Source organism: Durio zibethinus, chromosome 19 (assembly GCF_047325235.1).
Source record: "Durio zibethinus cultivar Kanyao isolate XHJ-2024 chromosome 19, ASM4732523v1, whole genome shotgun sequence".
NCBI classification, from domain to species: Eukaryota; Viridiplantae; Streptophyta; class Magnoliopsida; order Malvales; family Malvaceae; genus Durio; species Durio zibethinus.
This window is the reverse complement of record NC_143180.1, coordinates 24695953-24717098: the sequence shown is the minus strand read 5'-3', so window position 1 is coordinate 24717098 and position 21146 is coordinate 24695953. Positions and strand designations below refer to the sequence as shown.

The 21146-nt window shown below is 31.9% G+C and overlaps 3 protein-coding genes and 1 non-coding gene across 5 annotated transcripts; 1 reads left to right on the top strand and 3 right to left on the bottom strand.

Annotated features, from left to right (window-relative positions):
- Positions 1 to 2086: 2086 nt before the first annotated feature.
- Positions 2087 to 5645, bottom strand: LOC111310045 (rhodanese-like domain-containing protein 7). Its single transcript, XM_022909142.2, has 5 exons — positions 5163 to 5645; positions 4517 to 4768; positions 4305 to 4403; positions 3012 to 3305; positions 2087 to 2742 (listed from the first exon to the last, which is right to left on the bottom strand). Exons 1-5 carry the CDS (start codon positions 5565 to 5567, stop codon positions 2365 to 2367), a joined length of 1428 nt encoding a protein of 475 aa, XP_022764877.1. The 5' UTR covers positions 5568 to 5645; the 3' UTR covers positions 2087 to 2364.
- LOC149513576 (small nucleolar RNA snoR86) lies at positions 3400 to 3520 on the bottom strand. Its single transcript, XR_016330523.1, has one exon. It is a non-coding gene; the product is annotated as a small nucleolar RNA snoR86 (small nucleolar RNA).
- Positions 5646 to 9330: 3685 nt separating the features above from the next.
- On the top strand, positions 9331 to 11062 carry LOC111309691 (putative WRKY transcription factor 70). Its single transcript, XM_022908695.2, has 3 exons — positions 9331 to 9867; positions 9959 to 10060; positions 10406 to 11062. Exons 1-3 carry the CDS (start codon positions 9524 to 9526, stop codon positions 10959 to 10961), a joined length of 1002 nt encoding a protein of 333 aa, XP_022764430.2. The 5' UTR covers positions 9331 to 9523; the 3' UTR covers positions 10962 to 11062.
- Positions 11063 to 12645: 1583 nt separating this feature from the next.
- LOC111309690 (WRKY transcription factor 55-like) lies at positions 12646 to 15280 on the bottom strand. 2 transcript variants are annotated; one of them, XM_022908694.2, is made up of 3 exons: positions 14680 to 15280; positions 14206 to 14337; positions 12646 to 13469 (listed from the first exon to the last, which is right to left on the bottom strand). In XM_022908694.2, exons 1-3 carry the CDS (start codon positions 15207 to 15209, stop codon positions 12992 to 12994), a joined length of 1140 nt encoding a protein of 379 aa, XP_022764429.1. In that variant the 5' UTR covers positions 15210 to 15280; the 3' UTR covers positions 12646 to 12991. The 2 variants fall into 2 exon arrangements, with proteins under 2 accessions (XP_022764429.1, XP_022764427.1); XM_022908692.2 differs by having other exon boundaries at positions 14206 to 14340; positions 14680 to 15278.
- Between the last annotated feature and the right edge of the window lie 5866 nt (positions 15281 to 21146).

Genomic DNA, 21146 nt, shown 5'->3' with positions numbered 1-21146 from the left:
CAAACAAATAAGCATAACAATAAGAATCTAATTAATTAATCAACCAAAAGCATTTCATAGAAGAAAAGATGGTCATGTGCATCTCAATGAGTTTCACTTGATTGAATGTTCAAATCAAGGTCAACCTACAACCTTTACAAAACAAACATTCACAAATATAAGCCAGTCTCATATATAACTTTTAAGTATTTGTAGATCAGATGTTTACAAGGGTCACATAGAGGAAGCTGTGCATGTAAACATGTTAAAACACACAGATTAACATCTGATTGGAACCAAGATATGATAGATGATCATTTTCAGAGAGACCAGTGGGGTGTTAAGCCAAATGGGTAACATAAGCAGGCAGAAGTTAATGCTAACCTAAAAGAAACATGACAGAGAATTAGCTACGTATCAAAAATTATAATGGGAAAAAGTTGATGATCATATTAAACCATTCTGAATCAGAATATGATAAAAAGAAAAAACAGAGAATTTATACCCTAAGAATCTTTAAAGCAATGCTCTGTTCAATAAGTATACCCCCTAAACAAAACCATTTCAAAACCTCAACTAAAAGTTCATGCAGCTAACTCACAACTGGGGAGCATTTTATGTTTCCTATGACTGTTTCAGTGGGAAAATAAGTTTTCAACATTCCATAAATAAAAGACCATATCGAAACATACTGAACAGCAGCTCTGTCATGCAGGACTTTTGAGTCCCCTACAGTTCATTAGAAAATGAATGCCCATTTTTCTTGATAAGAAATAACCGCATAGCCAGAATTTATGGGTCAGGGACGGGTGTGTGATTAAGCAAAAATAGAAGTGAACATGATAATGAAAAGGTTTGCTTTTCCCAACGAGATAGTTGATATAATATCAATGTTTTGAATCCTCCATTCAAAATGATTCTAGGTAAGATATCCTTAGCATCAACTATTTAATCACATCAATAGAAACAAAGATCTGTTCCAAGGTGTAATATTTAAGATAAACTAATTACAAAGACAGATCCAAAAAAAAGGGGAAAATTGAAATCCCTAAGTAACCAATCAAAGAGATTTTCCTATGGATAGTAACAAAGGAACGATTGTTCAAAAGGAAGAAAGAAACCTGTATGAGCCAAAGAGCACCGGTAGTGGCAGCGACGCCCCAGAAGGCGGCGGCTTGGATGTCAGTGGGCTGTGGACGGAACTTAGGCCTGAGGAATTTGAACATGGCCCCTTCTCCTGCCATTCCTTAATCCCCCCGAATCCAATTTGAAAACCCTAAACCTTTTACAAGAATTATGGTGAAAAATTGTATTGGAATCCGTTTCTTACTTTCTATTCTTCGATCCTCTGTCCGCGTTTGTTTAATGTCGAATGTTCGTTCAACTCTTTAATGCCCTTGTAAATGTTTCCACCCCATATTATAACCAATTATTTTGCACCCTCCGATTGTTCTCATCGACGGTGGATATCTGCTCTCCCCACTTCTGCATCCAGTTTTTGACGTGTCCGAACTTTTCGCCATGTCAGCACTAATATTTTATTTTTTTCCTTTCTTTTCTTTTCATGCAGCCAAAACGATATATATATCTATATATATATATATATATATATTTAAATTATAAGTTTTTAAAATTCTAATTGAATCTAAATTAAATTTTTATTTAATTCAAATCAATTCAAAACAAATTATATCAATTTGATTTAATTTATTAATTTTTAAATTTAAAGTTTTTATAATTATTTTAATATAATTTTTAATAAATTTAAGTATAAAATAATTATTGTTATTTTATAAAAATTTAAAATATAATAAAAATTAATAAAAATATATAATTCAAATAAATTCATTTTTCGTTTAAAAACCTTATTCAAGTTTAATATATACATTAATTAATTAAAAAAATCAATACGAATCAATTCAAATCAAGTATTACAATTTTGAATCAATTTTCAATTTTTTTCAATTTATAGGATTAAAAATATGGAGGTTTAACCCTCCACATAAATGAAAAAACTTTTATTAAAAAAAAAAAAAAAAAAAAAACCTTGCATCCAACGAAATTTGAGGTCCATGAATGACATTTTACAACATAAGTAACTGGAATCTGAAACAAAATGAAAAAAACCATCTTCAACAAGTTCGAAGCAGAGTGTCCTATTTCCTCATTTTGACCCTATCCTCCTTGCTGCCCAGAAGCTTCGTTTAACTAATTTGCATATTTGTTTAATAGAAAAACGTTGGACTTAATCCAATCAGTCACTTAACTGCTAACTATAACCTTCAAAAGCATATAAAGAAACAGTCAAAACAGAAGATGAGTAAAATAGACTCTTGGAACTTATTATCCCAACGTATTTAACTTGTTTAATCGTCTGCTGACTAGCTAAACTGGAGTTGAAATATTGGTTTGGTTAGTCTTTCTATTATCCGTCTTTATTGCTGGTCGCCGACCCTTATGCGGACCACCAATAATTCCCCAAGCATCAAATTGCTTCTGTCGTGCTCTTGCCCTGTCTTTCTCCTCTTTGGACTGCAATGAGTAACAATGGGGACAACAAACCCCGTATTCCCACTCTGGTGCTTCCATGTCAGCATCACTAACAGGCTGCTTGCACCCATAGCAGAGCTTGAAATTTCCTTGTACCAGACCATGCTCTACGGAGACTCGTTTGTCGAACACAAAGCACTGGCCCTCCCAAAGGCTCTCTGTTTTTGGAACTTCCTCTAGGTATTTTAAAATGCCACCTTTCAAATGATAGACCTGGTAAAGATTTAAGAACCATAAAACAACGACAGAATGGTCACTTCCACAAATTAGTTTACAAAAGTGGCACATTATCATGATTGAATGCAAATCAATGAAGAGATCTCCTCTTCTACAGGTGGACATTCAAGTTTATTTCAAGAAACAATTTCTTCCGGAATCAATCCCTAAAATAATTAACTTTACTATAGAAACAGTGACAAAGCAAAAGGATCATGGATCACCAAATATCATATAATGTAGATAGGGCCCAAAAGGAAAAGCACCTCCTCAAAACCTTTGCTAAGGAGAAAACTTGAAGCTTTCTCACATCGAATACCTCCTGTACAATACATTGCAACTCGCTTTGGCATCTTTTGTTTTGGAATCTCAGCATCTTTACTGATGCTTTCATTCAATCCTTTCTTCTCAACCTTTGCATGCTCCACATCTGCAGCATCAGGTTGGAACTGATCCTCCACCCAAGATGGGAACTCACGAAATGATGTGGTACATGGATCAACTGCTCCTTTGAACATACCAATTCTAGTTTCATAGTTATTACGAACATCAATTATCACCTAAATACAAGTAAAATAAGCAACAAAATGAGTAAAAAAAACCTGGCCCAATCCCTCCACTACCTTAAAAAGTCATAAGTGTTTTTTTGACTAACATGTTGCGACTTGTTCAAAACCAATCAAAACAAAGCTGACAATTTTGATAGCATGGCAAGTTGCTATTATTTATCAACTATTTTCAACTCAAAGAATGCCATTTATTGACGCCTTGACCTGCTAACTGGATGTTCAAAGGAGCAGTTGATCTATGGTGAAGGAAATGTAACATCAGAATCCTCATGACAAACAAACATGCACTGAGTAGGAAGTCAAAACTTTGAAGGTATCAATCTTAATAAGTTTGGAACAATAACATCCAAAATCAAAACTTAAAGAATATAAAGTGCACCAGAAGAAAATGCATATGGACTATGGAGGTGTCCGGCTCGGGTTCTTGCTCCATCATTCTCATCCAGCCAGGTAAGATTAGAACAGGGGTTAGGGAGAATAAGGGGTAAAGTAGGCATTTCTTGTGGCCAAAAATGGAATATAAAGTGCATTTCTTACTCTTGCATGCTTGCTTTCTTAATAAAATATGGTAAACATCAATACAAAATAATAATTTTGCCTGGAAGAACTTAAAGCATTTCCATTGAAGTATAACTAGATCAACCAGAGTAAGAAAAAAAAACTCCTAAACGCTGCTAATACTCTTCCGGAATGCCACAACAGAATGAACATATATTATCATGCCGAGCAAGAAGTTGTTGACTCAAAAGTTTTAACTAAAATAAGATAGCTAGTGAAATCTCTAAATGATCAGACGAGCCTTCCAATCAAAATCTACAGTGAAAGAGCAATGCTTGAAGACAAAAAAGGGTATCATGAACGTTGGTTTGAACTTTGAACAGTAAATAGACAGAGAAATCAAAATAAATAATGATATGTGAAAACCTGAAAAGCAAATTAGTAAATCACAATGAAGTGACCAAAAAGTTGCAACAAAGTTTGGTTACGCACAGTATCTGGATCACTGATCAAAGCATTCCAATCCTTTGGGCTAACATACTTTCCAACCTTTTCAATTGGTGAGACATCAGGCATTCCAAGAGTAACAATCTGCTTAAACATGAAGAAAACATTTTTATACAAGATGTCCAAAAATGACAGATTCACTTAACATAAACCATAAAAAAGAGGGCCACCCACTGCTTTGCTTCTAAAGAAAATACCTCTTTCTTCAACTTGACTCTTACATGGTCCCATCGAAAAGGTGCATCCTCACCTGCTGCAAGAGGAGAACTACTAGAATGTCCATGATGGATAGCTTCCTGCTCAGAACTAACCGGTGATTCTATCTGCCTTAACCCCCTTAGACGGTCATCAGTTTGAATAAATCCAAGGACCCTTTCCACTGATTCCCGTGTGCCACAAATGCTGCCATTGATCCCTTCAGGGGCTAGAATGATGCCACCTGAAACACGCTGATGGAATCAGCTTGGTAAGGTACGAATAACATAAACACATAAAGTCGCATGAATTACATAGAATGTAAATAATAAAATGTCAAGTCAATAACAAAATAATATATATGATAGACAGACAAATTTGGTAACAGCTAAATGCATGCCATACAGCTCAATCCAAGAACAATTATTACCATTTGGCATTCCACAAGAAAAAGCATAAAAATATTCAAAAAAAAAAATGTGTATTTTGTATTCTCCAACAATGGCAGTGAGCTTGGATATTAAAAAAAATCAATTTTTATTTAAAAGAAGAAAATTTGTATGCTTTCCTCAATATGTTTAAAGCAGCTTATACTATAAAAAATAAATGAATAAAGGATACCAACATGATGAAGGGATTGAGGAGTACCAGGTCCTGGCAGAGTTGCTTCAAGGGTTTGCGCAAATCAGCATGGTCTGGGAAATCAGCAAACTTGTAGAAGGAGACGACCACAAGTGAGTTTGAGTGGGGTTCGTGGGGATTTGGGCAATGGGGTTGGGCCTGGTCCGAGGGCGAAATGTGAATTGGGTCAGCCGTCGTCGCAGAGAAGCGCTTGTTGGACAATGTCATCCTTATCCTCTGAGACTGAGAGAAACCGCAAGAATTAGAGAGACGAGTCTTGAGAGGGAGATTAGAGATGGGTTGAGAAGAAGTGAAGGGAAGATGAAATTTAGGGTTAAAAGAAGTGAGAGAAGAAGAAGAAGATGATGATGATGATAGCATCCTCAGGGCCAGTAATAGAGGTGATGTACAAGTTAGCATCGACTTCTGCATTTCTTTCGTTCCTCACTTACACTCGCTTGCTGGCTCTCTCTTACGTTGGCAACGGATCGGTTCGAGCTAGATTTTTACTTTCGATTCAATTTTATAATTATAAAATTTATACTTTATTTGATTCGAATTTTTTTATTTTTTAATATTTAAATTTGATCTAAAATTTGATATTGATAAATTATATCAGGTCTAATTTGATCTAAAATTAATAAAATATTATTTTTTAAATATAAATATATAATTATATATAAATAAAAAATTAAAAAATAATTTTTAATATAATATTAAATCGAATCAAGTAAGATTTATCTAAAATTCGAATTCGATCTTACTCGATTCGAAATTTGATTTTAAAAAAAAATTTATAAGATTGAATCGAATCAAAATTCGTCGAATTTGAGTTAAATTATCAATTTTACTCTTTCTTGCTGATACGTAAGGATGACAAATATATCAAAATCCGTCGAGTTTTGATCCAATTTAATTTTATAATACCAATGTTTTAATTAAATTTTGAGTTTCGTTGGATTGATTTTTCTTTGTTAAAAAATTAAAATTGAATCAAAGTTAGATTTTAAGTAAATCTAAAGATATATATAATATTTTTTATTATTTATTTAACTTTATATTATATATTATATTAATAAAATTATTATATAATATTTTAATTTAATATATTAATTTAATAAAAATATTTTATTTATATATAATTAAGATGTAATTTATATTAAAAATAATATTTTATAAATATTATATTAAATTAAAATTATTAAATTAATTTTAATTATATATATGATTCAAATCAAGTAAGATATAAAAATAATATTTTATTATTAAAATCAGATATTTATTTTATAAAATTAAATTAAAATTTTAAAAAAATTAGTCTCATCTCAATCTAACCCATTGCTGTCATTACTGTTATGGTGGCTGGGTAGCGGGCAACATGGCAATGATGTAATGGGAAAAAAACCAACAAAATGGGTTCGTGTTAAGCCCATTTTCATTATTCAAATTCCCGTCCCATTTGGAGATTTGAATTCCTGATTTTTCAAAGTTAAATCCTAAGCCCTGTTGAAACTGACAATCCAATCACATGTTGATGAGTGACAAATGACTAATAATCCTCATCTGATTTTTATTATTAATACTTTTATTTGTTTTCCATGAATCAATTTAACAACATTTCTCATAATTAATCAAATGATTTGCTCCTAAATGTGGATTATATATATATATAATATATATATAGTATGTCACTGTAACTAGGGTTGACATTGCCAAATGACTTTTCTTTTTTTGGTATCACTTTGGAATGCTATGTTTCAAATTTTAACAGCCGGTGTGTTATATTGACAAAAGAAATAAAATAAAATTCACTTTATGGTTCTTATTTTCTTGTTGTAGTTATGTTAATAATTAGACTTATCAATTCAAAATACGATATAATAACATGAAATAAATGATACGATTTAAAATTTTAACAATAATTATATTTAAATTTAATAAAATTAAAAAAATATATTTTATATTTTCATATCAATATAATTATGACTCGTAATTTTTATGTAAAATATAATATTAATATACGAATTTTAATATTTTATATAATACGAATATACGAATGATTAAATATATTAATAACTAACTTAAATATTTGATTTGTACCCAAACAAAAAAAAAGCTTGAATATTTGATTTGTGTCCAATTTTTTTTTTTTTAATATGTGTTTAAGGGAAAATATCTCATATAATTACCAAGGATTAGATAATGAGTTTTAAGGGTTTATTTTTCTCTTACCAAAGCCTGTTTTTCAAAGAATAAAATCACAAGAATAGACTGTAATCTTAAAAAAATAGACAATATTTTGTAGGCAACACAATCAATTATCAATGATGCCATTTGTGGAAAATCAAATTGATGGTAAGAGAAATAGAGCATTCCCTTGACAAGAGAATTAGTGTTGAATGAGAAACTATCCCACATCATTAATAGTCAAAAATTGAATTATGACATTTGAACAATGGTATGTTATTCTCTTGTTGAGGTGATTTTTTTCAAGAAAATCAATAATATCTCATGATAAATACAGTCCAATAATTTTTGCATTAATAACATATATTTTAATTGGAATAAATTACATATATTTTTAGACTATTACAATTAATGTTGTAATAAAATTTTAGTTTTGGATATATACTTTTATAAGGTAAAGGAATATAACATTTTAAAATTTAATTCGAATTTGAACTTATATTCTTTTAAAACTAATCTAATTTGAATTAAATTTTAACAATTCAATTTGGTTCTATTTGATTTATCATTTTGTAAAATTTAATTTTTTATATATTATTTTAATAAGATTTTTAATATATTTAAATAAAATTTTATATATAATAATTATTTTTATTTTATAAAATTTAAAATATATAAAAAAAATCAAATAAAAATATATAATTTAATTCAATTTAATTTTTTTAAAAAAATTTACATCTTGATCCAAACTTAATATATACATTTAATTTTAATTTTAATCTAAATCAAATAAAAAAATTAATATCAAATCAAATTAAATATTATAATTTTCAATTAATTTTCAATTTTATCAATTTTTTCTTACCTCTAATTACCAAAAGACATTATCAAAAAAACAATAAGCAGTCAAAATAATATTTATTAAAATATAAATGAATGGATGAAGGAACAAAGGCATTTGTGAGTCAAGAAATTGAAACATTTTCCGTCGAGAAGCAAGGCAAGGAAACCTCATGGAAGCTGCCTCGGTCCATTGACTTCCACACTCATCATCACTCACGGTCCAACTGTCTTTGAGTTTTCGTGGCCAATTGTTTTCTACCACATCTCCTATTCTCTTTCTATGTACGTGTCATCATCTAATAGAATATATTATATTCTTTTTACTTTATAATACATCCCTTATCTCTCTCGTTCTCTTAGCTTTTGCTTTGCATTTGATTTGAATTCAACATTTATAATAAATAATTTTGAAAATACAAATTGTAAGAATGATTATGTTAATATAATTTGTTGTAAAATAAAATAACATCCAAAGTTGAATTTGAAGCTCATTCTCTCATTTTCGTGTTTCAATTTTCAAATTCAATATTGAATAAATATTTAAAATATATATAATAAGCCACTATATATATATATATATATATAATAAATTTCATGGAATTATATCAATCCATTGTGAGCTGTTATCCCAACATTTACCAATTGGATGTTACAATTAAATTTTAATTTCTTGGAAATGCATCTATTTTCCAATACTTTACAATCCACCAATTTCGTTCATTGAACTCTCACAATTTTTAATTTCTCTTCAGTTTCAACACCTAGCGAATTGAAAAAAAAAAAAAAAAACCCAACTAGAGAAACTGGTACTAGCATTTTACAGTAAAGTTAACCAAGGGAAATTAATGGAATAATTTTGAGAGCCACCTGTCGTGAAATTCAAACATAATCATGACTTGGATTGGAATAATTTATTATCAGCAAGCACAGTTTCTTTTTTTGGTCACCAAGGACCAATCAAATCTAATTATACACCATTTGCAAGTTAAACTTTGCCAGATGAGAAAGAAAATGAGAGGTTGCCTAAAGCTTCTGCCAAAGGGCAAAGCAAAAGGTCGGAGATGTTGGCATCACCCTTTCATCATTGCGTAAACGTCAGCCTGCTTTAGTCAGGAGAGGGGGTTCTCTTTTCTTTATATCCTTATCCCACTTTGTATCAATGCCCACCCCTTTCCTAACAATTTCCTTTGATTTGCTTCTTCCCTTCCTCATCTCTACCCTTTTCTGTCTAAATTCAGTCTTAAAATCTTATCTAATTTGCTAAGTCACCTATATATTTTTACTAGGAGTAAGCAAAGCAAAAAAGAAAGAACAACAGGTTCTACATTTTTGTTTTGTTTTTCTTGCTGGTTATAGTTATGGGTACTCCTTCTTCTTGGCCTGAAAGACTGTCAAGTAACAAAAAAAGGGTAATACAAGAACTTGTTCATGGGCAAGAGTGTGCTACCCAACTTCAAATTCTTTTCCACAAGCCTTCCGAAGAAGGTGGGCGTCTCTCAGCTGAGGAACTTGTTCACAAGATCTTGAGATCTTTCGATGAGACACTGTCTGTGCTGAGTGCTTGTGACTCTGCTGAGGTTTCTCACAGTCAGGCAACTTCTAACGGTGATCCCCCCTGTTGTGATGACCGGAGGTCTGAAGATTCTAGTGAGAGCAGGAAGAGACCTGCCTCTAAGGACAGGAGAGGTTGTTACAAGAGAAAGTAAGATTCTTGTTAAAGAAAAAAAAAACATAAGCTTAAATGGATGTTCATTCATAGATTTCTAATGGTAATTGGATGTTTTCGCTTGCAGGAGGGCTGCTCAGACATGGACAGTAGTTTCTGCTACAATAGGAGATGGTCATGCCTGGAGGAAGTATGGGCAAAAAGAGATCCTCAATTCTAAACAACCAAGGTATTCATTTTGTATCTTTTTTTTTTTTTGTAATTGTTTTGTAAGTAATTCATTTCACAAATGCTCATTTGACAATGAAATTAAAACAGATGTAATCTCAAAGTCAATATGGGTGATTTTCTAAATTAGTCATAATTATTAATTATTAGTATTTCTTTTAATATATCTTCTCTTCTAAGCAATCAAATGTACTGAAATAAACCTCTTTGAGTAAGAAAAAGAAAAAGTGGCAAACGGTGAAAAATTAGGATTCAATAGTTGTGGAAATATCAGTACATTTCTGCATCAGACAAGCACTTCCCAATTTTAAAAGGAAGCTAATCATGTGCTCCTTATCATCAACAGGAGTTACTTTAGGTGCACTCGCAAGTATGATCAAGGTTGTAGGGCCACCAAACAAGTTCAAAGAATGGAAGATGATTCCCAAATGTATCAGATCACTTACATTGGAACCCACACCTGCAGAGACTCATTCAGGCTTCCCCAAATCATCTCAGATTCTGAATCTTGGGAATTTTACATGGGCTCCAAAATCTCAAGAAAACCACAGCATCATCACTTGAACCCATCTACCACTCCAACGATAAAGCAGGAATCCAAGGAAGAGACAACACCTCATCACTTGAACCCATCTACCACTCCAATCATAAAGCAGGAATCCAAGGAAGAGACAACACCAAGTGATCTTACAGACTTGGATTCTGTCATGTGGAAGGATATAATGGGTGGTGGTTTTGAGTACTCCTCTGAGCCTGCTGGAATGGGGTCTGATTATGGGGATGTTGTCTCTAACGTGTATTCATGCACTGAAATCACTTCTCAGAATTTCGAATTGGACTTTTTGATTAAACCTGCAGAGTTTGAAAATGATTTTCATTTTGATGAAATTGAGTTTGTCTAGTCTAGCTTCTTGTAAACTTAATATTGTAGCTATGACGGTTTCCTATTCCATATGTAATCACTAATGTGGAATAATAACAACCATTGAAGCCTTTTTCTATCTGTGCATATCTATTTTCCTTGGGAATATAAACGAGGAACCACTCCGCATAATTAGTTACTAAACTTAGGTAATCATACAGGGACAATGTGCTCATCTTTCCAGGAATTACTTTATGCCAATCATGGTATCTTTCCAGGAAAAAAAGCAGAACCTTGACTCATCATCTTTTTGCGCATCATTCTTACAAAATGGGGCCCCTGACAAATATGAACTTTCAAACTTTGTTGTGGAAAAAATTGTGGGAGTGACAAAGGGATTAGACATCCTTAGCCAAAAAACAAAACTGAGGATTAGACATGATGTGTGAAATATTAATTGAACAGATGTCACTTGCAGAGATACCGGACAAATTGGCCTTGATCTTCAAACCAAGCACAGTAATTGCACGAGCAATAAATTTTTGCGAGTTGGGGTGTGATCGATGTGAAATTAAAACAGGATAGCAGAATTTTGGTTCCCAAACTCGGACAAAAGGCAGCCGGGCAGTGATGTCCCCAAAAAAGTAAGAAAAGGAAACGTATGTAAAGGGATAGAGGAAAATTAGTGGAAGGTTATGAAAGCTGACAAATTCAAAGAAATTGTATCTTGCCTGGATTCTGTAATATTGCATGCATCTACTCATCCACCGCTATTTATTTTCCTTGTTTTTTTTCTTTCACCAAGCATAATTTACCTATCTTCATTGCTACATCATGCCCTCTGAGCTATAGGCCAACCGCCCAAGCTTGGTTATTAGTGCTGTGGGCTATGTCGTGACTTAGTCTTGAGAGACAGTGACACTTTTTTTTGTCTTGTTCTACCTTTTTGTTTTTTTTTTTTGGCCCTTTTTTCTACAGTGACATGGCCAAAGTGTTTCTTTAGTACTAGCACATTAAAAAGTTTATAAATTCATGGCATTAATTGTACGTATGTGATCACATGCCAATCGTAACATATGTGAATGAAACAGGTTTCACTTTTGTCAACTTTATTTGTTAGAGTTGCAACTTGATTTATGTCGGAAATCAAGAACCGGTCACATACACTAAAGTCTCTAATCTCGCCATTATTAAAGAATTTGATTCAAAAATTAAAATATAAAATTAGAAAGAATCAAAACTCTTAATTTTATTTAAAATACTCAATTTTTATTATTTCGCTTCATAATCGATCACATATTATCACACATATATTTAACAAAAACACAAATAAATACATAAATTAATTATATTAAATTACGTATGATTATATGTAATAACATTTATTATACCAAAAATATCAGTAAATTCGATTATTGCAATTGTTTAATATAATTATATTCCTTAGTTCGAGGTCCCTTTTAATTATTAACAAGAATCAAAAAATTAATAAATTTATTTTACTTATAATTTATAATCTGATGATCCAATTAATTTGAAGATTATAAATTTATTTTATATAATATTTAGATCGAAAAAGGGCTATATAGAATCTCTCATTACGAGGAGGGATCATTCAAGCGTATTAAAATAGAAACAAGTTTTAAGTACCATGGTGTAGCCATGGATCCATCATCCATGAATGGCTTAACAATCTATGAGTCATAAAGCATATACATGGAATGGAAACAACAAGTACTAATATTCTTTCATAATCTACAAATTAAGCCAGAATACGTAGTGGAATAAACGTTTCTTTTTGTACCCACCAAAGTATGACGTTATAAGAAGTTTAAAAAGCAAACAAAATTCTTAAATCAGTGTGTAACCTGTATAGCTATAAATCTAAGTGAGGTTATTGTCTGAACTTTTGACCTTCAAGCAACCGATAAACAGCACGTCTTATGTGCGTGTATCAACAAGATGAGTAAAGATTAGACAACATCGGCCACCCAAATCAATGAACAATGTTGATGATCATGAATAATGTTTCTAGTTAATTTCTACTGTGGTCTTTAGCAAATAATGTCATCAATTTTTCTTGTCCCCTGCACCTGCCTCCCATTTGTCATCTGCGCAAGGAAAAATAAAGTCCATGCTGTTGCTGCTGCTGCTACCAGAATTAAACATAACATCTGCCATATCCGCCACTGCTGGATAATCAACATCCCTTCCATATCGGCCGCCTGTGGTGGAGCCACCTGCTGCTGCACTGCCACTACCACTTCCCCCAGAGCCCAGGCCGAATTCCATTGAGAGCCATCTTCCTAAAGGAACTGATGAAGAAGAAGTTGGTGTAGGCTGAGTAACCATAGCTTGGGTCATTATCTGATCCTGTGTCATGTCAAGTGGGGGTGGTGGCGGAATTGACGGTGCCGTAGACGACATGTGGCACGTGTGCTGACCAATGTATGTTAACTCAAATGTGTAAAAATCGTTGTCTAGCCGCTGAACTTGCTTCTTTGCAGGGCAGTTGTACATCTTTTGGTGTGTGCACCTGTAATAAGCCCTGAAATCAACCAACATGATTATTATTTGTCCTTCCTCTTCGTTTTGGGTCAACATCAACATACATGATTTTCCTCATCATTCATTAGTAAAGACTAAATTAAGGTTCAAAGGTGTCAAGTGTCAACCCTAAAATATCAAATACCATGAACTGAGCCCCACATATACATATATATATATATATATATTTGATTAAGATGATTGTAGAAACCTTAAGTTTAACTTGTTAGACAAGCTGATCATAGCAACTGAACAAGTTATAGTATTAACATAAATGATAGTATTCATTCAATTCAAGTCCAGAGCGTTGGACTTGGTTTACATACTAAGGAACGACTTATTTATACAGATTTTACCAATCAAGCAGTCTAATTTTTACTTTTGAAAAGATTTAAACAGTCAAATTAACCGTAATTCTATAGACCGAGTCAAATTCTAAGCGACTTTCGTACTTGATCAAAGTTTTGAAAATAAAGGTTACGATAGTAGTATGATTAATTGGCTGCTAGTAGTTTGAAACAAAGACTTCTAATTAATTATCTCCATGAATGTTCATTTATATGTGACCAATTGCATTAATTAGAATATTATATTGATTTAAACATGAATGAAAGCATAAAGATGATATGCTTTTTGAATGTGTCAAATAATTTTTAGCGTATGAAATGTTGGATACATGAAGAAAGTGGTAACTGGGAATCTGATTCATTTAGTGATTAATATATATAATTACATACCTAGGGTACCTTGAACCCAGGATTTCTTTCTGCCCATATTTTCGCCAAGTGTAGTTATCCTCCGGTGGAAGATCAGTGTTTCCCATCTGAGGAGCCGGTACTGTCATTGTGCATTTCTCTTCCGCATCCTTCCTGCTGCAAATAATAACAAAAAAAAAATTACAACCAGTAATAATTGAAACTGATCCTCTATAGTATCCAAGAAACTGCTAATTGAGAATTGTTGTTCTTTTGCCTTTCTAGGTAATTAATTAATTAAAGGATTTGTTTGCGGGAAAAGCACTAATGGAATTGCCTTTTCGGTTTTTACTAAATTAAGTTTCATGGAAAAATATTGATAGCTAAAGTCGCTATATATATATATATATGTATGTATATGCGAACTAATACCTTAGAGGAAGGGCAATGCTACAGGAACCTTTATATATGTGCTACATTGATAAAACGAGTGAATATATGGGAAAAGTTTCTGACCTCCTTCGCGGTCGCTGCGATGAGGATGAGGAACCTCTACCAGAATCTAATACATCAGGTGCTTGGATTTCTCCTCCTACTCCTACGATGCCCTTCAATCGTGCAGAAGCAAGAGAACCCTCCAACAATTTCTTTCCACCCATTTCATTGATTTCGATTAATGGAGTAGTTTTTCCTGCAGGCACAGGCTGATGTTGAATCATCTCCATTGCTTGTGAAATAACACCATACTTTAGCCATTCCTGCAAACTGGGATCAGTCTGCAGCTGCTGCTGTGATGATGAATATTTGAGGGGTTCGCGGGCGAGTAAGTTGGATAACAAGGCGGGGTCTTGATCATTTAACCGTTGTTTCGCAGTAGCAAAAACCTTTATGATATCATCGCAAGACTTGTAAAGGATCTGTGGCTGGTTGGCCAAATTCCCAAGGTTTGATTCAAGGTCTTTAGCTAACTTACAGCCATCAAGGATTAAAGAGAAGGTCTCTTCCATGGTTTCAGGGTGTTTTTGCTTTGCTTTGGATTTGAACATAATTGAAGGAAAACTTGGGATTTAAATGTATAGTCCGCTTTTTGGTGTGTTTCTGAGCTGCTGCTTGCTTCATACCATAGAAAGAATTAAATTAATGAAAAATGAAAAAAAATGTCAAAGTATTAACGTTCCTTCTACACGGTACAAATTAAAAGAGAAAAAAGAAGTTTGAAAAAACGACCAAGTCTGTGTCTCTGCTTTGCCCTTTGCCCTTCAACCATTACTGGCCCCATCTAAAAGTCTTCCTCTAGACCATTGCCTCATTGAAACTATCTTTCGTAAGGTGAAGAAATTTCTGCGGTTTGAGGCTTAATTTGACTATTAATTGGAATTGGAATTTGAAAAAAAAATAAAATTCCTTCTTCTGGATTCAGCTTCGGAGGGTTGATAGAATTGGGAAGCATCCTTTAATTTTTAAATATTTTTTAAAAAAATTTAAGAGTATAGAAAATTATTTTATTTCAAAAATCAGGTCAAATAGTCAAGGAAATTTATAATTTTTTTACTTTTTTAAAATTTTTAAAATTTACATATCATTTATCAATAAAAAACATTAAAAATTCGAATATGATACTTAATATTTAAATTTTAAATCTTAATAATTTATGATAATTTCTATAGGCTTAATTTTTAAATAGATTTTTACTGTACATATGGTGGTTTGAGGTTGAAAACTTTACCCCTACGTCATGGGTCATGACCCATTCGGTCCGCCCCCTTTGAGGTCATGATTCATGACACATTTCCTTTTAGGTCAATATTCCCCCGGAGTCCCATTATTACACAACGGCAGAGATAAAATTTAAAAAAAAAATGAAAAAAACACGTTATATACCCTTCTTAAAAACATTTGTTTTAATTTTTTTTTTGTCTTTTCTTGTTTTAATTATTTAATAATTAAAAAATTTTGAAAAATATGCAAAGTGAAAGTTCCACTCCTATCATTCTCGGTTTCTACTTTTTTGTTAAAAAAAAATAGTATCTTTTTAATTTTAAAAAATATATCTTTTATTTTTTACTTTTTTTAGTAAATATTCTTTAATTTTACGAAGTGTTTTTAAAAAAGCAGGCGGGTCACGGATTACCCGACCAAACCCAAATTAAAGAAAAAAATTAATGTAATAATGCTTTGAAATTTCTTACAGCTCCAAATGAATTATGAGAGGCAAATTGACATGAAAGAATTTTTTTTTTGGTAAGAAAAATTTGGAAGTAGAGAGCATGCTCAATGTTTTTTTTTTTTAAAAAAAAAAAAATTGAAAGTAGATAAATTATTTAATCGTTTAAGTTAAAGTAAAATATATCGTACCTGATAATTTAAGATAAGTGATTGCAAGTCGTGCATTTGAAATAATCCTAACAAGTGATTACCGATAAGACTCAAACTCAAAACCTCTTTATCGATGAAGTCAAACTTTAACTGATTGAATCAATCACTTATATGGGAGATGAAAGAACTATTAAATGCTATCTAAGGTGTTTTTTTTTTATTCTTTTTTTTCTTTGATACGACATAACGTGGGATTGTTGAATTTTCGTAAACGTTTTCATTCTATCTATTATTTATAAATAAAAATAAAGCAATATTATAAGACGGATCTATAATTGATAAAAAAAAATGCATATGTTTTTGAATATTTGATTAAAAATTAAAACAAAAAAGAAGGGTAAATAGATATTATATCAATTTTTTGTTATTAGATTAAGGTGAAGTTGAAGAAAAACCATAAGGTTTATCATAGGAATAGGAAAAGAAAATAATAAATATTACTTATAGAAAAGTTTAACAGAAGTTCATTTTTTCTTAATTAGGTAAGGTCATGATCAAATAAAGAACTTTTTAAAGTGATTAAACTCCTTTAGAGTGATTGCTTCAATTGACAAAGGATAATCTTTTTTGACCTAAAAATTTTAAGTTCGAGCTAATTGCAGTTTATTTAGATTATCTTGAATGCATGATTTTCAATCACTTATTTTAAGTTATTAAGTACGGTACATTTTATTATAATTTGATAGACTTTATTATAATTTGACAACTGAGCAATTTATCTATCTAAAATTTTTCATACAAAAAAAAATCTTTAGTTTCATAACTCTCAAATCTTAGGGTAGTTTGTTAATGGGGACAATTTCGTTACTGTTGAACATCAATGGTTAATTTATCTCCTTTCATTTATACTTTTCATGGTGCTCTTGCTCTAAAATAAAAAACTTGCAAGCAATTGACTTAGAGATGAATGAAAGCAAATTGGAGAGATAACCTATAGTTAATAAAGATTTCGATTCCAAAGGTTTTCTAAGATTGTTTGGGATTTTATAAAAAAGAAATTCAATCTAAGTTATTGTATAAAAATGATGTTTGTAAAATTAATGGTACTAAATATGTTAGAATCTAGGGTTTTAACAGTATTAAGATTTTATTTCATAATTTTATGAGAAATTTTGGTTGAAGGAGGTAATGTTACTACAAAAGTTAAATCCAAGATCGTGTAAGTTAAAAATTTTATATGAATTCACAAGGTATGTTTTGCATAACTAATTTTTTTTTTTTTAATTATATTAATTTTTGTTTAATGGGAAATGCCACATGCATCAACAGTAAAATAATCTCTAAAAATTGGAGATGTTCAATTTTGTTATGAGACAAGATATGTGGTTTCCAAATTATACATCTCACGAATTTGGATTCAAATTTTTGTTTTTTGTACATGGGATAAACCGTATAAAGATTTGAGTTAATCTTGAATTGTTTACAGGCCACACTATCTTACAAGGATAATCCAAATGAAATCTAATTCCTCGTAAAGCCATGCTTCTTGTTGGAGTCAAACTTGTTGCACGAAAGCTGCCTGACATCAACCATGAACCTGGATTGTTTTTCCGTTTACTATAGGTCATGTCAGTGGACTTCTCACACTGCAATGGGAAGTCGGCAGGTCGGCAGTCATTTCTTAAACCAGTGGGAAATAGTGAATTTGATGCAAGGAAAGAAAATGGCACTTCGTGACTCTGAACGCCTTCTTTGATAACTTTCCTGTTGGCATGTTCATATGGAGCCGCTTCCAAGCCCTTTATTCAGGGACAAGGAAGTTGCTTGTGTTTAACCTTTTAACTAGTTTCTTTAAATTATAATTGTTGTTTATGCTATTTTATGCACAATGATTCCTTGGAATCATGTTTCATGACTTGCATCAGCATAATGATATGGATATTAACATAATAATCACAAAATGATAGTGAAAGGACTTGAAATTAGAGTTAAAATACTAATGGACTCTAATTGCACATAGATGGATTGGTGTTATCAGTAAAGTTTGAATTTATTATATCCAAACTATTGTTATGACCCATTTGGGAAGCGGACATGGTTTTGATAAAGGCATAAAACGATTGATAATGTCTATAGTAAAGGGTGTATATATATATGTATGACATTTTATAGTCATTTGATAAAACCAGTTGAATGTTACTTTCTTCATGATTCTACGGGTATGGTGATTGTCATGACTGATGTTAGTCTAAAAACTTCTCTCAGGTGATCGAAACAACAGTTGTGAACGAACTGAAGCTCATCTTGCTTGAGGCAAGGAATTTATAAACCTTTGCTCTCGTTTTGTTTGAGATGACAGATTCAAGTGAGTTCCAGAATCCAGGAAAAGAACCTCAGCAATCTGAATAAGGTAGAATTTGTTCCTTTTTTATTATTTTTAAAGGTGTATATGGTTATTTGCTTTTAAGCCAACTCTTTGTTTTTCAGTCTGCAATTTCTTTAGGAAGCCAAAAAAGGGCAAAAATATGAGGAAAAGGACAATAAGTGAATATGAAGAGGAAGACTCCAGGAATGGGACATCTCTGTTCAACAATCAGAAAAAGACTTTGAAGCCTGATAATAAATTATACTTTTCAGCTGTACCCTCCAAGACTACTGCTGCCATTGAATCAGAAAAAAGGCTTTGCTTCAACTCCTGCTGCCATGAACATTTGTATTTCTTTGTTTAGTGTTAGTGGAAGATTCGCTTGCCTGTATAACTTATTAAAGGAAATTAATTTCTCTACAGTGATGAGCTCTTTTAAATCATTGTTGCTGCAGGCATGTGCATTAGTATTTAGGTAAGCATTGTTTCTGTGCCATGCCGCTACTAATTTATCCTCCTGGATTAAAGCTTGGAAAAATATCATCTGGTAATAGTTAGTATTGTTAATTTCTGTGTTTGTCTGAAGTGTATAATGGTGCTGCAATTGTGATGCAGTTCCTTTTACAATTCTCATTTGGTAAAGGTAGTTTATTTAACTCAATGCAATGATTTGGAATAAATCTATAGTTAATAGACCCGGTAGCATTTTCTTTTCTCCCCAGAAACCTGTTCTCCTTCATTTTTACTGTTTCTAGTCTTGTTAGCTTGCCTGATTCAAGTTGTTTGAAATAAATCAAGATAGCAATGTTTTCTTTCATTTCTCCCCTTTTCTTCCTTGAAACCAAAATAGTGCAATGGTTAAAACCCCTCCCCTGATGCCTGTTGCCAATCGCCACTGCTACCTATCATTGCTTCCCTCTTTCTCTCCAAAACCACAGCCCCTCTCCCTGTCTCACTAGAATCAGCATCCCTCCCTCTCGCACTGTACAGGGGCACATGGAGAAGCTGTTGGAGAAGGAAAAAGAGGATGGGAATTTGTTGGCAAAATTTTTAGAGGAGTTGAAGAAGAAAGGTGTAGTGTTTGAATTGTTGAAAGAGGTTGGTGCTCATATCAGGGTTAAAAGTTTTGAGGATGGAAGGCAAAGCTGTGAGGAAATGGTCGGCCAGTGCCACAATTAGAAATTATTAACCAAAGTTATTAGAAATTTGGTTATTTTGCAGGGGATTATGATCTGATCGAGGATATTGGATTCCTAATGAACAATGTAGGAGACAGAGCATTACTGGTCTTTGTCCTAAAGTAAAAGGTTAGGTATATTCATGTTCAAGACTTTCTTCCATTAAGAAATGTACATATTAATTAGAATTATCTATGTTTCTAGATGAAGAAAAACAATTATATGCCAACTCGGTGAGGATTGATCATACAAGTTTAATTCCTTCAATTGACTCTCAAGTCTCCAGGACAAATTTGTTTTAAAATAAGCCTTTTGGGTTTTGCCTGTGGTCTAAGTTGTTTTACATGTCTACATCCTAAATATTGGTCTTATGAATAAAGTTTTCTTTATTAAGACGGTCCTCATTGGCAATACCACAGCGTTCTTCGTTGGTAATAGTGAATGGTGATATACAGATGCTGCCATTAGACTCACCAAAAGTAATCAGTCACACAGTGCTTTGGTCTTATGAAAAAAGTTCTCTTTATTAAGACGGTCTTCATTGGTAACAACATAGCGTTCTTCGTTGGTAATATTGGATGGTGATGTACAGATAGATGTTGCCATTAGACCCACCAAAAATAATCAATCACACCGTGCTGCACTGCCGGCTGTAGGAATCGAGTCGAAAATTAAACAGATGCATATAGATTTTAAAGTCCATATAAGTAAATATTCATAAAATTAAATTTAAAAATCATTTTTTTTTTGTTTAAAATTCTCGGTATCCGACAATCACTTTAAATTTTGATTAATCCAAAATTGAATTGGGTCAAATTCTATAAGAATGACAAACTCTTCTAAGCTTTTTTTTTATTTATTTACAAGACTCGAAATCTAAATTTTGCTTAAAAAAAATCGAGCTATTTATTTCTCAGACTAATAAACATTGGTAAATCATTAATTTTTTTTAAAAATTGTTAATCTATCTTTAAACTTCTCTACCCAATTACATACTTAATTAAAAAAAATTACGCATATCAATTCTCTCTAATCTACAACTTTTAAATGTTAATTTTAATAACATGTCAACTGATTTAATAAATAAGTAATGTTGACTAAAATTTATAATAAGATAAATTTTA

Excerpts from the sequence above, each read along its gene's own strand:
- LOC111309691 (XM_022908695.2), top strand. The coding sequence starts at position 9,524 with ATGGGTACTCCTTCTTCTTGGCCTGAAAGACTGTCAAGTAACAAAAAA. Across the intron at positions 9,868-9,958 it reads AGAGGTTGTTACAAGAGAAA|GAGGGCTGCTCAGACATGGA; the intron begins GTAAGATTCTTG and ends TTTCGCTTGCAG. Across the intron at positions 10,061-10,405 it reads CTCAATTCTAAACAACCAAG|GAGTTACTTTAGGTGCACTC; the intron begins GTATTCATTTTG and ends TATCATCAACAG.
- LOC111310045 (XM_022909142.2), bottom strand. The coding sequence starts at position 5,567 with ATGCAGAAGTCGATGCTAACTTGTACATCACCTCTATTACTGGCCCTG. Across the intron at positions 4,404-4,516 it reads GAGTCAAGTTGAAGAAAGAG|ATTGTTACTCTTGGAATGCC; the intron begins GTATTTTCTTTA and ends ATGTTTAAGCAG. Across the intron at positions 3,306-4,304 it reads TGATCAGTGATCCAGATACT|GTGATAATTGATGTTCGTAA; the intron begins GTGCGTAACCAA and ends ACTTGTATTTAG.
- LOC111309690 (XM_022908692.2), bottom strand. The coding sequence starts at position 15,209 with ATGTTCAAATCCAAAGCAAAGCAAAAACACCCTGAAACCATGGAAGAG. Across the intron at positions 14,341-14,679 it reads TCGCAGCGACCGCGAAGGAG|CAGGAAGGATGCGGAAGAGA; the intron begins GTCAGAAACTTT and ends TATTATTTGCAG. Across the intron at positions 13,470-14,205 it reads CTGGGTTCAAGGTACCCTAG|GGCTTATTACAGGTGCACAC; the intron begins GTATGTAATTAT and ends GGTTGATTTCAG.